The 14,723-nt window shown below is 42.7% G+C and overlaps 1 protein-coding gene across 4 annotated transcripts in view; it reads left to right on the plus strand.

Annotated features, from left to right (window-relative positions):
• Positions 1-13,948, plus strand: part of pals2b (protein associated with LIN7 2, MAGUK p55 family member b) — a 31,378-nt gene extending 17,430 nt beyond the window's left edge. For 2 of the 4 annotated variants that reach the window (XM_080441328.1, XM_080441326.1), the window contains 11 exons: positions 268-386; positions 1,576-1,728; positions 4,146-4,298; positions 5,277-5,504; positions 7,975-8,106; positions 8,242-8,338; positions 9,230-9,298; positions 9,397-9,558; positions 10,241-10,443; positions 11,577-11,705; positions 12,075-13,948. In XM_080441328.1, the coding sequence (XP_080297454.1) occupies positions 270-386; positions 1,576-1,728; positions 4,146-4,298; positions 5,277-5,504; positions 7,975-8,106; positions 8,242-8,338; positions 9,230-9,298; positions 9,397-9,558; positions 10,241-10,443; positions 11,577-11,705; positions 12,075-12,251 (1,620 nt within the window). In that variant the 5' untranslated portion in view covers positions 268-269 and the 3' untranslated portion in view covers positions 12,252-13,948. The remainder of the gene's footprint in view (positions 1-267; positions 387-1,575; positions 1,729-4,145; positions 4,299-5,276; positions 5,505-7,974; positions 8,107-8,241; positions 8,339-9,229; positions 9,299-9,396; positions 9,559-10,240; positions 10,444-11,576; positions 11,706-12,074) is intronic. The other 2 variants (XM_080441329.1, XM_080441327.1) reach the window with 1 other exon arrangement.
• Positions 13,949-14,723: the final 775 nt, after the last annotated feature.

The following is a 14,723-nucleotide window of genomic DNA, read 5'->3' on the forward strand; positions in this document are numbered from 1 at the left end:
TTGAGGAAAGGGAGTCTGAGCATTCTTTCAAAACAGTGATCACTGGTAATTTTTTATTAGTAGGCTGTCTGAGTTAGAGGCTGGCATTGTGTGTACTATAATACGTTTTGTAACAGTAATAATAACAATAATATCCTTTACAACTAATTCGAACTGTGCCTTGTATTACATTACACAGTTAACCCAATTGTCTGTCTTTATCTCTCTCACTCCATCCATCCATTCATCCATCCATCCATCCATCCATCCATCCATCCATCCACACAGCCATGCAGCAGGTGTTGGATAACCTGGACGAGCTGCCCGCCTCCACGGGAGCCAAAGACATTGACCTGCTCTTCCTGCGTGGCATCATGGAGAGTCCCATTGTGCGTTCACTCACTAAGGTAGCACACACACTTTAGGAGAGAGAGAGAGAGAGAGAGAGAGAGAGAGAGAGAGAGAGAGTACAGAGCAGAGGCTATGGCCTAATTTATACTTTGTCGGAAAACATGTTTTTGTCGCTTGAAAATCAATTGTTGTCGGAGAGTGACACCATCATAGCACAAAGTATAAATTAAGCCAAACAGCTATCCAGATTCCAGCTGCTTGCTATAGCCCAGGTGCCAAGGTACAGTAACGCTTTGACTAACACACACAAACAGTCCAGGACACAGTGTAGCGCCATACACACAAATGTATTTCTCTCTCCTGTGCAAACACCCACAGTAAGGCATGCACACACACACACACACACACACACACACACACACACACACACACACACACACACACACACACACACACACACACACACACACACACACACACACACACACACACACACACACACACACACACACACACACACACACACACACACACACACACACACACACACACACACAAACACACACACACACGCACACACACACAACAATGATATGAACTGAATTTAAATAAAATGTATATACATTATTTGATTTGATTAGATTTTCCTGACGCGCCTAGTTATTCATTTTCAATGAGAAGCGAGCGGGAAGGTAGGGAGGCTCAGGCAATCTGACAGGCTGAGCGGCAAGTGGGCGCGTTGTCATGAAATTGTCTTGTTCGTGCTCGTTTCACACACACGCCTGTCCGCAACAAGAGCTGAAGAACCTTTTTCTACATGATGCGCAGGAAAACAATGAATTGACACAGCTGAAGCACCACTCGACATCAGTCCATGGATAAACACAGAACTATATAGTGGCTACTCAACTCAACTCTTACTAACTGAACTAATTTAAGTTATAGCCTGTAATATATATTTTATGTTGCTATAACTAATACAGAAAACGGCAAGGGATTGTCTGTCTGTGTATTCACATGAGAAACGCTGTGCGAAACTGCGGATCCTTACTTATGTTGCTCCCCGTGTGAAAAGATCACCTTAACACTAACAGAGAGTCACAAGAATTAACAACCCTTCTCATATCTTCACAATTTGCCTCCTTCTCATCTGTGAGTGGGAGGACAGCGCCTCTTGGGTTCTAACCTTTGGCCCCTCTTCGTCTGTCCGTCCGTGCATCCGTTTATCCGTCCGTCCATCCGCAGGCCCATGAGAAGTTGGAGGAGGTGAAGCTGGAGGCGGTGCAGGACAACAACATGGAGCTGGTGACGGAGATCCTCGGGGACATCGACGGCCTCCGCGTGAAGGACGACAGCGCCACGGAGCTCTGCAAGATCCTGCAGGAGCCTCACTTCCAGGTCAGACACGTGCAGGGAGTACACACACACACACACACACACACACACATACACACACAGAGGCACAAACAATCATGCACGCACATGCACGTGCACACAAGTATACAGGTGACTTTTATGTCCTAGTGAAAATTAGGTAAGTGTGGTGGTCTACTCCTGACAGACTCTCTGTCCCAGATTTTCAAGCACACATTGTGCTGTTGTTTTACCTTAAGTGGGCCAGGTAGCGTGCAGTACACATACTGATGGACTTCAGAACAATTTGATGTGCAACATGTTGTTTGGGGCACAAGACTGTATACCTAAGGTGGTACTTGCCTGTTATCTCTTATCATTATGTAACCTCAATGTTACTCTGCATACATCGGTAAAAACTCTATTGTGAACAGATCATTGACCACCATTCTATAAGCACTTGTATCTTATGAACCAGCTCACCGTATCTTTACCTTAAAGAACCATTCCCAACAAATCTTGCTTTTTGAGTGAAGTTACAGGAGCTCTACTGGTATCCCTCAAACCACCAGTGCTCATGGAAGGGAGTAACATTCAGGAGAAAGGAAAAATGATTACCAAAAGTGCATAAAATATCCAGATCAAGGCACTCATTGTACTGTATGTTTGTAAGTAAAAGGCCTGTAATTCAGCTTTTCCTTTCTCCAAAATCTAGTTTTTTGTTGGGTTTAAGCTTACCTAGCTTACCTTGAGTCCTGGTAGTTTCTTGTACTCTGCACATCTCCAAAGCATGAATATAGTGTTTTACTAAATCTGATCTTCTTCACGGAGTGGATGTTGACCTGGGCCATCCCATTTTCCTCAGCTGAGAGTTATTGAGCTGATGGTACCTAGGATACAGTATGTATATAGGCTTGTGTGGTGTCTTCCTTTCTGCATGCCCTGAAGAAGGCCATAAAGGCCGAAACATGTTGGCTTGTTTTTATAATTGTTCAAAGATTAACTAGCCTTTATATTACAGTTTTTTAAACCCTTTTGAAAGAGTACCCTGTTTTGTTTTGTTTTTACTGTGAAGGCTCCTTTCTTTTCTAACCAAAGAGCACCTTCCTAGAATGCTTTTATCCTTCACAGACTTTAAGACTGCAGCCCTCCTTTTATGCTTTTTTCTTTGATAGAAAGGATTTTCACTCACTGAATCCTGGTTTGACGCAGGGCAGGCAACTCAGAAGGCATGTAATATCACAAGCCAAATGCCGATCACAGCCTCACTAAATACATGCATTAGTCACAACGAGGAAGCATGCAGGGATGTTGAGTGATGTAAAACCAGTGTTCCTCCGCCCCCGACATGACATGTGGGTCCCCTAATTTAGGAAGTGAGTGGCTTGCCTTGTTTTTTTTTCTAAGGATTTATTTATTCCACACATGGGGACATGCGGAAAGGGACTTTCTGTAAATTTTACAAAGACAAAATCAAGTCAAAATCAAGTTTATTGCTTGTATTTACACCCTACCGCACTAGAGCACAAACCTCCCTGGGCCTAGCAGGTGGTGGGGTCGAGGAGAATGTACTGTACACTGCCTCGACCAATACCAGTTAGATCGTTGAGCCAGGCAAAGCCTCCCCACCAATCAGAGCGGTCCATGCTGTAAGCTTAAGGATAAGACCCCGTTGACCTACAGAGAGACACAAATGGAGGGGAAACAGAGAGATGCATTACATCATGTGGTGACAGCTCTAGTCTACGTCATGTGGTGACAGCTCTTGTCTACGTCATGTGGTGACAGTTCTAGTCTACGTCATGTGGTGACAGTTCTAGTCTACGTCATGTGGTGACAGCTCTAGTCCTGGGGACCCAGAGTTTCACTGTAGGCATTTCATCAGGGATTAATGAACACTTGGGACACCAGGTGGAACACAATTAAAACCCTTGACAGAATAACTAAATAGCACAATTGAGAGCCAGTTAACGACCTGCTTGAATAGAATAACAGTAGTTAACATAGTAGTCTAGGATCCTGGGACCACAAATGACAACCATTGCATGACATCATGTGTTGACTGTATGAGATCATGGACTTGTTTATCATGGGCCCTGCGCAGGAGGCAGTACTGAAGTGAGCTCTGGGAACCCATGGGAGGAGCTAGCTAGTGGTGCTGTCGTTTAGGATTGGTCAAGCTGAGGTCATGACACTGGAACCAGACGGTAGGACAACACAACAGCGCCATGTCGAACCACTTTGTGGTCTCAGGACAAAACATCTCCTCGCGTTCTTATACGATGTACCCCACCTTCAGTGGTGGTTCTCGTTATAATGGAAACATAAAGGAAAAAACGATCTCTGTATACTCTGTTCACTCACCTCTAAACATCTGTTCCTATTTTACTTGGAATGATGTGTCTGGCCCTATGTCTTAATTGTCTTTGTCTCTTTTTTTGTGGTTCTCTCTCTCTCTGCAGTCTCTTCTGGAGGCGCATGACATTGTGGCCTCCAAGTGTTACGATGTCCCGCCCCCGGCTGAGGTGACCAATGACGCGGCTGTGAACAGCGCCCTGATGCAGGCTGACGCCGTGCGAATGATTGGCATCCGCAAGAAGGCCGGAGAGCCACTGGTGAGGAGCAGGAAAACTGTGTGTGTGTGTGTGTGTGTGTGTGTGTGTGTGTGTGTGTGGGCACACGCGCACACTTGTATTACTTGTGTGTTTACTTCTATTACTGTACTTGTGAGGGGCAAATATACCCACAAGTATAGTAGACGTTGTGAGGACCATGAGAGAAATGGATGTTTTATGGTTAAAAATAGATTGTTTTTAATTAGGCTTACAATTAGGAAAATATTCTGATTGATCCAGATCTACAAGCTCACGATGCATTGACAGCTTGTAAATCTGCTATTTTTGGTGTGACACTAGCGCACAACTAAGTGTAACTTATGCTTTAGAGTTGAGGCTAAAAGAAAGAATGTTATAAAATTGGCGTCCTACCATTTTGACTGGAGGGTTTGAGTGTGGAAGCTATGCGAATGACCAACTGAGTCATCATGAGCTGACAAGTGAACATGTGGCTCCGCATGATGATACTGCACCATCAACACGATCACAATCACAATGGTTTACTGTACACAGAGGGAAAGGGAAGGGAGTATCGCCGGGGTGGATTGTTTATTTTTGGAACGCAGTTCTTATATGAAGCTAATCTAAGATTTGCCTATGGGCAAATATACCAAAAATAACCAAAAATATACCAAAAATAACGCTGTGACCCAGGGGTAGTGGGAGTGACGTCAGGACTTCGGTACTCTAGTCTATAGTGTGTCAAACAAGACAAGACCACTTAACCACTTGAGCCCTATATACTTTGTTTTATGATGAATAGCAAAAACAGCCAATCTCACAAAACAAATAGACATGCTGTTCACAAAATGCTCCCAACACATCACATCGTGGGGTGTTGTGAGCTTGTGAACATGTTCGCCTATAATGACTTGAAAAATAGCCACGTTGAAAGTGGTTTAAGACCATTTACAGCCATTTATCCTGTATCAGACATCCATTTTGTGTGTCATTAACCACTCTGTCTGTTCCTCTCAGGGTGTGACGTTCCGTGTGGAGAAGGATGACCTTGTCATTGCCAGAATTCTCCACGGTGGGATGATTGACAGGCAGGGCCTGCTGCATGTGGGTGACATCATTAAGGAGGTGAACGGGAAGGACGTGGGGAACAACCCGACCGAGCTGCAGGAGTTGCTCAAAGACTGCAGCGGAGGAATCACCCTGAAGATCCTGCCCAGCTACCGAGATGCACCGGCCGCACCACAGGTACACACACACACACACACACACACACACACACACACACACACACACACACACACACACACACACACACACACACACACACACACACACACACACACACACACACACACACACACACACACACACACACACTTAACCTGCTGCCTCAACCTAACCCCAACCTCAAAATCCTTAACCCTAATCTTTTCATAATTGAACAACACTAACACAAACCCAATTATTAAAAGAAATTTAGCAGCCAATTAGGTTTACCCCTTTTTTTTAAAACTCCAATTCAGCCATAACACTTCCTACACATATCTGTATTGCCACAGCTATTGTACCCTACTAGCTGCCAGTGAGGAGCCCCTACCGAGAGGATATAGCGCCTCTTTCCTACTCCTCCTATTCAGGCCGTGAGAGGCACTGACCCAGCTAGGAGTTGCTGGCGCATATTGCCCTCCCTGCGGCTTCCCTCGCGGTCAGTTGTGTCCATAGCGCTCGCCGCTCGTCCAAGCCAGATGCACCACGTTAGCTTTAAACCCCTAGTCTCCATGGTGGAGAGCATAAAAAACCATAAACATGACCCTTTCCCTCATGGGGACCAGAGAAAGGCCCCATACGGTCATTTGTTTTTTTACACGCACGCACACACACACACACACACACACACACACACACACACACACACACCCCCACACACACACACACACACACACACACACACACACACACACACACACACACCCACCCACCCACCCACTGGTGTAATATGCCTGAGGCTTGGCCCACATCCCAGTATCTGTACATAATCTTACAACTATAATTAATCACAAATTTTGGTATATCATAGATATGCGTTCTGTACCAGTTAAACGACAACTGGTATCTGCTTGCTAGAACATTGTTTTTCCTATTCATTCTTATTCCTATCTTGGATGGGAATGACTCACATACTGTACAGGATACCAGTCAGGCAATGTGATTTGTGCAAAGGTGTGCGCTCGTTAAACCTCAGAGCTATCATGTGACTCTACCTTCATGTCACTTCTGTTTTTCATCTGAATGACCAGTGAACACCTATACTGTAAAAGTAGGAACCATGCACACAAAACTTATGTCTTTGTTATTGTTATTGCAACAATATTGGGGACCCAAGAAAACCCAAATAATTTTACTCTTGGGTACTCGTATATTAAAATAAACTATTGAATGACCTTCAACAAAGGAGCACACAAATCCCACTCTCACACATGCAACGGCAGCTGCTCACACAGTAAAAGTGTGTTAATTTAACTCACTTAAGTGACTCTGAGTTGCAGATGGATGAATTAACAATGAGTATTTTTACTTTGCATAAAGATAATGTCTGGCATGGGAACCAATGGGGCATTCACACACGCAAACGCGGGCCGCTTATGTAACAGCTGCACATGCTGGGTCGTAGTGCCGTACAGGACGGGTGCTTTGTCCCGTAGGCAGCTCCCGATCACCACCACATCAACCCTGAGAGCCCTATTAATAACACCCCAGCAGCTATCTAGGTCAAACTCTCTGTATTTCCTCTCTTTCGTACTGTCTGTACTCAAGCCTTCTCGCACAGACTGTACATGTCATTTCTGTCGTCTTGAGATCACTCAAAAAAAGAGTGTCCATTGAACTCTGAAAGGGTTTTTTACCCCTTTAGAGTTGACTTTTACACTGTAGGGGAAAACTAATAAAAAAGCTAATATTCGTAATGAATAGAAGTGTACGAAATCTATCTATCCAAAGATTTAGGATACACTTAATGAGGAACAGGAATTTTAATGAGCCTTTAACTGACTGTAACCGCAGAAGAACTGAATGGAACGCAATGTCAAATCCCTGCCTGCGTTCTGGCTCAGGGCGTGTTACGCAGTATGCTTTACTGCCGTGTTTTATTGCTTCCTCTTGCTGCTTGTTTTAGCGAATGCATTGGCCAAAACTACTTAGCCAGCTTGGCAAATGCCTGCTGTTGGCATGGTGCAAACAGCTGTGTCAGGACACTCGATATAATGGGTGTGAAAGTGTCACCGTAACTGCGTGTCTGAATGCCTGAGTGACTGACCTTCACCCCTCGCATATCGCAGTCATGTGCATGTGTGTGTGTGTTTGTCTTTATTCTTTCTTTTCGTACACTCCCCAGAGTTTGTATCCAAACATGGGACTTATCCGTTGTTTTAAGAAACACCTCAATGTCCCATAGACAGATGAATAGATAGATAAAGTAGATGCATTCTGTAGGTTTCTTCTATTTTGTGGTGCTTACCAAAGAGTTCCATATATCTGTAATCCTACACCCAAAGGTGAAAAGATGCACTCATATTATTTCAAACCCAGAGACAAACTACAGTTTTTTATTTTAGAATGATATTATTCTAAAGCTGGCCTTAGTGGCCTACAGGAGAACCGATGTTTATGTCATGTCGTCCGGATTTTTTAGTCTTTTCTTGTCATATCTTCCTCACAGGTCTATGTGCGACCACACTTTGACTATGACCCGGCCCACGACAATCTGACCCCGTGTCGAGAGGCGGGGATGTCATTCAAGAGAGGCGAAGTCCTTCAGATTGTCAATAGAGAGGACCCAAACTGGTGGCAGGTGAGTCATCACAAACTGGTAGGATGTGTTTTCACTGACATTTAACTCGGCACAGGCATACAGTATTCCGTGACTCCACGGTTATCAGGGAGTGGTATGACTGCATCTGAGGTGTGCCTTTCTGTCCTGTGCCAGGCATGCCAAGTGGTGGGCGGTGCCACAGGTCTAATACCCAGTCAGTTCTTGGAGGAGAAGAGGAAAGCCTTCGTCCCTCGAGATTTTGAGGGATCAGGTACATACAACACACACTTCTCATAATGGCATGCCTCGTCTTCATTGCCTTTAGCCACTTTCATCCTGAGGTCCCTATTTTGGGACCTCAGGGACCTTTTTAAGCCATTATACTCTAGAGTCTAGGCAAACGTTTTCCAAAAGTAGCCAAAATTGCAGATCTACAAGCTAGTGTATATATAGGAACTAAGTGGTTGTAGGACTTAAGAATTAGTTGTTCCATCCTCTGCCACGAGACTACTACCAAAAAAACTAAAAAAGAGAGAACGCATCACACCAGTCTTGCACCACACCACACTGCATTGGCTCCCTGTGGCATACAGAATCGATTTTTAAGTCCTCCTACGCATTTACTGCTTGGCCTAGCATACATTACTGACTCCCTGCTGCCTTATGTTTCCTCGCGAGGTCTGAGGTCCTCCATTGCATCTACTACATATGCAAAACCATGCCAAAAATTAAAATTAAAAAGCAGCTAAATACCTGCAGTACCTGCCTTTCTCTAGCACTTTAAATAGTTTCATGATGAATGTCACCTTGACATTTTTATTAGGTTTTACTATGATTGGGTGAGAATACTGTTTTTTATGAAAGCATGAATGATGATTATGATACTTTGTTGAACTGTTTCTTATTTAATTTTTCATTTTTTCAATTGAAGCATTTCAATTTTTAAACTATTATTATTAAACCCCTGTATTATTATTATTATAAATCTTTTGTTTTTTTATTATTATGTTTCACTTTGCTGTGTCTGTACAGTGAAGGATTCACTGAGACCAAGCCTGACTAGACATTTAAGAGTCACTGTCTGACCCCTTCTGGCCAACTGGTGTAATGACATATATTTCAGCACAGGAGTGTATGGTTACAGTTGGTTTGTGTGTCATAGGAATCCTGTGCGGAACAATAACTGGAAAGAAAAAGAAAAAGATGATGTACCTCACAGCCAAGAATGCAGGTAAGCGTTCCAGCTCTGCCCTCTCATTGGTTGACGTCTTCAGAATCTGCATGAAATGATTGGCTGATGGCTCTTTCATTTCACCTGTGATTGGGTAGAGTTCGACAGACATGAGCTGCAGATCTATGAGGAGGTGGCCAAGATGCCGCCATTCCAGAGGAAGACCTTGGTTCTGATTGGTGCCCAGGGAGTTGGCCGTCGAAGCCTCAAGAACCGATTGGTGGTCCTCCACCCCACGCGATTTGGCACCACCATCCCCTGTGAGTGCAACACACCTCTACCGTGGTCTACTGCAGTGCTTCTCAAAGTGGGGTCCGGGGACCCCCAGGGGTACTTGAAGGGGTTCCAGGCGGTCCCCAGAAACATTTGTTAACATCGCATCAAAATCAGTTTGAACCACTTCAACCCCATTTTATCCTTCGGCTATTCAAAAATAGCAGATAAACAAGCTCACAATGCATCACGGTGCGGCGCGTTGTCAGCTTATAGATCAGCTTTTTTTTTATGTTTTACAAATCTTGAAAAACTACACATTTTGAATAATTTAGAACGCTTATGGGGTCCAAATACATATACATCTGGGGGTCCTTGGCATGATAATTGATTATACTGACATACATTTGTGTGTGTTTGATTTGTAAATGGTAAAATATCCTATTTGTAATTTTCTTATCATAAATCAGAATATTGGTCTATTTCTAGCATCGTGAACTCCAAACATAACCACAAACCCTGCAAATATAAACAAACCCTATTATAGTCCCAGAATAAAGCAAATTACAGTTCCTCTTCAGTTCATAAATCATGTATCTGTATCCATAGCGTTAGACCTATCGAGAACTGAGAACTATAATGTTTTTATGGGATGAAGCAAGTCGTTTACATTTTGTATCAGTGACTGGTCCTTTTAAACGTAATTAAATGAAAACGTTTTTCCACCAGTCACATCGCGGCGTCCCCGTGACGACGAGCTGGACGGCAACACCTACCACTTCACCTCACGCGTGGAGATGGAGGTGGACGTGAAGGCCGGACGCTTCCTGGAGCACGGCGAGTACGACGCCAACCTGTACGGCACCAAGATCGACTCCATCCATGAGGTGGTCAACGCGGGACGCACCTGCATCCTGGACGTCAACCCACAGGTTCGAGACCAAACGGTCGCAATCGGGCGAGATTGTGTATTTTACAAAGTGGCTACGGGGAATGATGGCTTGTGGTTAACTACTTGAACCCCATATGGTTGAGTTCCTCAAGTACACTATGCTAGTGTCTTTTCTGCTTTTGTTATTGTGGGTAAAGCTTTCGCTGAAAATAGCCGATCGAGAAGCTCACAACGTAACGTAACGCGCCACGTTGTGAGCTTGTGAGTGTTCAGAATAGCTAAAAACAAAGAATTTATTGCACCCACATAGTGCCCAGACTTTGTGCAATAATTAATCAGACTCTAGTCTGATGGAACGTCACTAGGCACTTTGTGGATGCAATAGATTCCTGTGAATTGGAGCCCAACAGTGTGCAGGCATTTTTTGTCTTTTTTTAGCTTGTACCGTTTTTCGCTCAGTACTTTTCCAACTCTTTGGATTGGATGTGTGAGTCTCCTTCTTCTATTGTTTACATTTTCAATTATTCTAATAATCGAGAAGCTTAGTTTTAAAAATATTTTTATATTTATATATAAACAAATCAGCATTATAATTGGTTGTACACTAGTGGAAAATGGTTGATCTACAATACTTTCACACACTTGCAAGGATCAGTGTTTATAATACACTATGATCCTTGTCAAAGGAAAAAGTTTTTGAGTGACCAGTAATTATGAAATATGATACTTGAGCTTATAAGTCATTATAAAATGCTTTTATGTGTATTGATTTCTTATAAAGCATTATGAGTATTTGAACCTTTTTTGAAAGTTTTACACAAAAAAATTAAATTATTCAAGATTTTATTAAAATCAATATGATTTCTTTTAAATAATAGATTAAATGATTAGTTCGATTAACTGTTGCACCCCTAGATCAGAAGCTGACTGGTTTAGGGGTTCATTCAGGATGATGTTATTGTATACTCAAAACGTCGCTGTAATATCAATCCATTCTAGTATGTGAAAACCTTTCTTGTACCGTTTTTCTTGTACCGTTGTACTGTCCAGCACTAAGATTTATTGTAGGGGTGTGTGTGCTTTTACACAGTTTTTGTAGAGACATGAAACCATACAGCATTACAGAGATACCTGTGTGCCTTGGCTCTGATGTGTCTTGCGATGTCTCTCCAGGCTCTGAAGGTGCTGAAGACAGCAGAGTTCATGCCCTATGTGGTATTCATTGCGGCGCCAGAGTTTGAGACTCTCAAGGGCATGCACAAAGCCGTGGTGGATGCAGGCATTACCACCAAACAACTCACGGTCAGTCAACACTGTTGCACATTTATATTTTTGCACATAATACTTAGGGATAGTTCACCCCAAAAATTACTTTTTTTCTATCGATTAGTCACCCCATGGAGACTTGAATTCATGGATATTTTTTTGTTTTTGTCGCATTCCTAAGCCAATAATTTGATGACCAGCGGACCGGTAGGCAGCGGTTCCGGTAGGAGACACAAAGGAAACTCCTACCGGAACCGCTGCCGGTCATCAAAGTATTGGCTTAGGAATGCGACGAAAACAAAAGAATAACCATGAATTCAAGTCTCCATGGGGTGACTAATCGATAGTACCAATTTGCCATGTAACTCACTCGCACACACTAACCTGTCCTGTGTGTGCTGCTAGGATGTGGACCTGAGGAAGACCGTGGATGAGAGCGCACGTATCCAGCGGGCGTACAGCCACTACTTTGACCTGACCATCGTCAATGACAACCTGGACAAGGCTTTCGAGACGTTACAGGCCGCTGTGGACAAACTGATCTCAGAGCCCCAATGGGTCCCAGTCAACTGGGTGTACTGACCAACCACCAGCACTACCAGTAACCCACACCGCTCACTCTGACCAGGTCCTGCTGACCAACCGCGTGTGCGTGTGTGTGTGTGTGTGTGTGTGTTTGACTGTGAGGCCGGGGGAAAGGAGAAGAGAGGGGAAGAGGCTTTTTCAAGGGAGATACTTCTGCCAAAACAAAAGAAAAAGAAAAGAAGTACTTCTCTCTTGTTGCTCCTTTTCTCCCATCAGGCTTTGCATACCATGCAACCTTTTTTCTACTCAAAACTGAAAGGGAAAGAGTGCTTATTTATTTTAGTGTTTGTAACTTTTTATGAAAGATCTTTTTATTCACACCAATGCGCAATTCTGACAAAAAAGAAAAAAGCATCTGGCCAAATAATTGAGGCCATATTTTGTAATTAATTTATTGCTGTTATGTTTGATTCTTTAGTTGTCTTCACCCTGAGACCAAATGCTAATGCAAATGTCATTTTACCTTTATCAACACCTTGATAGTTAATTTATAGTTCACGTCACCATCACAGCCGAAAGCGGAGACAAGGAGAAACAACTGATTACATAACTTTGAGCAGTACAGCCAAAGAAACCCACTAGCATCCCACAAGAGCTAGTTTATTACATCTGTCAAGCAGTGTTCTTTTTTTTTTCACCATATAAATGAAATGTCCTGTGTTTAAGTAGCTGACCCCAGATTATTTAATCCTGGATGTGCACTGGATTATAACCGGGAAAAATTGCTTGAAAATGACCCTGCCCTTTAACCACTTGAACCCTATTCTAGGCCCGCCATAATAGGCGAATATTTGGCGAATTATCCCCCAAAATGTCCCTGGGGGACCCCGGTAAACAAATTATACAGGATTTTAATTGGTTAACATTTCTCATTGAGTATGCGATGAACCACATTGGGATCAAATCACTTTGACTGTTAACCTTTCATTTTGACTAGATGTGTCTTTTTGAATTTAGGTGTGGTAAAGATCTGTAGTATTGTCATAGCGTTTTGTCACCCATGATCCTTTCTTTTGAGTTACCCTGTTGTCTCCTAGTCGGTCTAAAACGGGGCAATCACAGAATCCTATCGCTTCATTTTACTCCGTCGAAAAATGGTGTTGTGCACCACGTGAGCTTGTAGATCGGCAGTTTTGCACTTACTCGTTTAAATTATTGTAATATTTGTTTCCCTTTTTTCTCCCATTAAGTCATTCTATCAATCCCCTAGTCCCCTTGTACTGTAGTCCTGTGTCACTGCTGACCTGACCACTGATTAGGAATCACTAATGCAGGTCTCCCTCCCCGCCTGGCTTCCCACCCTCGAGCATGGAACCCTCGAGTTTGTTGGAACGCCCAGCCAAGCCAGAAACACTGGAGAATTCAAACCCCTAGTCTGGTTACCCCTGTGCTATAGATCATCTATTTTCAGCGTGCAACACCATCATACGGCGAAGTATAAGTCAGGCTTTATTATTCACTTTTATCTACATAAGCCAATGTTTTACATTGTGAATGTGGCACAATGACTGTTCCCATACACACACAGCACATCCTTTTCTACAGTATCACAGTATGCCAAAGCCCTACGTGTATTCCTGATAGTTTGAATTTCCCTGTTAATTTTGATCAACATTTCAATTGTTTAATTTATAATTTAATAGAGGAAGTTGGATTATAGTCAACACTGAAAATAAAAATATTACATTTAAAAATAACGGTGATGTTGTCCCACTTGTTCCAAATAAATAACCCCGTCTTTTATAATGTTTTCGCATCAGCCATGTCAACAGATTGTGTCATTACATTTCATTCAGAAAATGTGACAGTGAATAAAGTTTGATCAGTCTTACAAACAAGTCCATTTTGTGATCAGTGTGTAACATTCAATAACATTAATCACTTAATTATTAATTGATGGTAATAATTAATAGTAAATATAGCATCAATCAGTTCAACACTTGACACCTGTTGTTTTACTTCGCTATATAATATAATATAATAGCTGATCTACAGCTATGAGCTTGTAGATCAGCCATTTTTGAAAGATGTCAAAATCTTGAAGTTTGGAATTATTGGGAATATTTTTTAATGTTTAACAAATCTTCTCTTGGTTCCATGGCACAAAATCTTTACACATGGAGGTCCACGACCAATTTACTTATCAATTTGGGGGTCCTTGATATGAAAATGTTTGAGATCCACTAATGTAGTGGATGGCTCCAGACTCATGTGGTATTTGAACTGCATCATGCGACACTTTCCCTCGACAGTCTTTTAACCTGATGAAAGCACTGACCAGTCTACACTTGATGAATGAAGCACACTACCGTAAGCCCAGGGCCCCTACTGGCTACACACTTGTAGATTGTGATGCCAGTATCCTATATGCTATCTTTGACTGGCCGCAAGCTGTATCGATCATTTGACTTTTTCAGTTTTTTAATGTAAATTTGATCACTATCATATTTATAAACAGTACAAACTCAC

Source organism: Gymnoscopelus braueri (assembly GCF_963280865.1).
Source record: "Gymnoscopelus braueri genome assembly, chromosome: 11".
Classification (NCBI taxonomy): Eukaryota; Metazoa; Chordata; class Actinopteri; order Myctophiformes; family Myctophidae; genus Gymnoscopelus; species Gymnoscopelus braueri.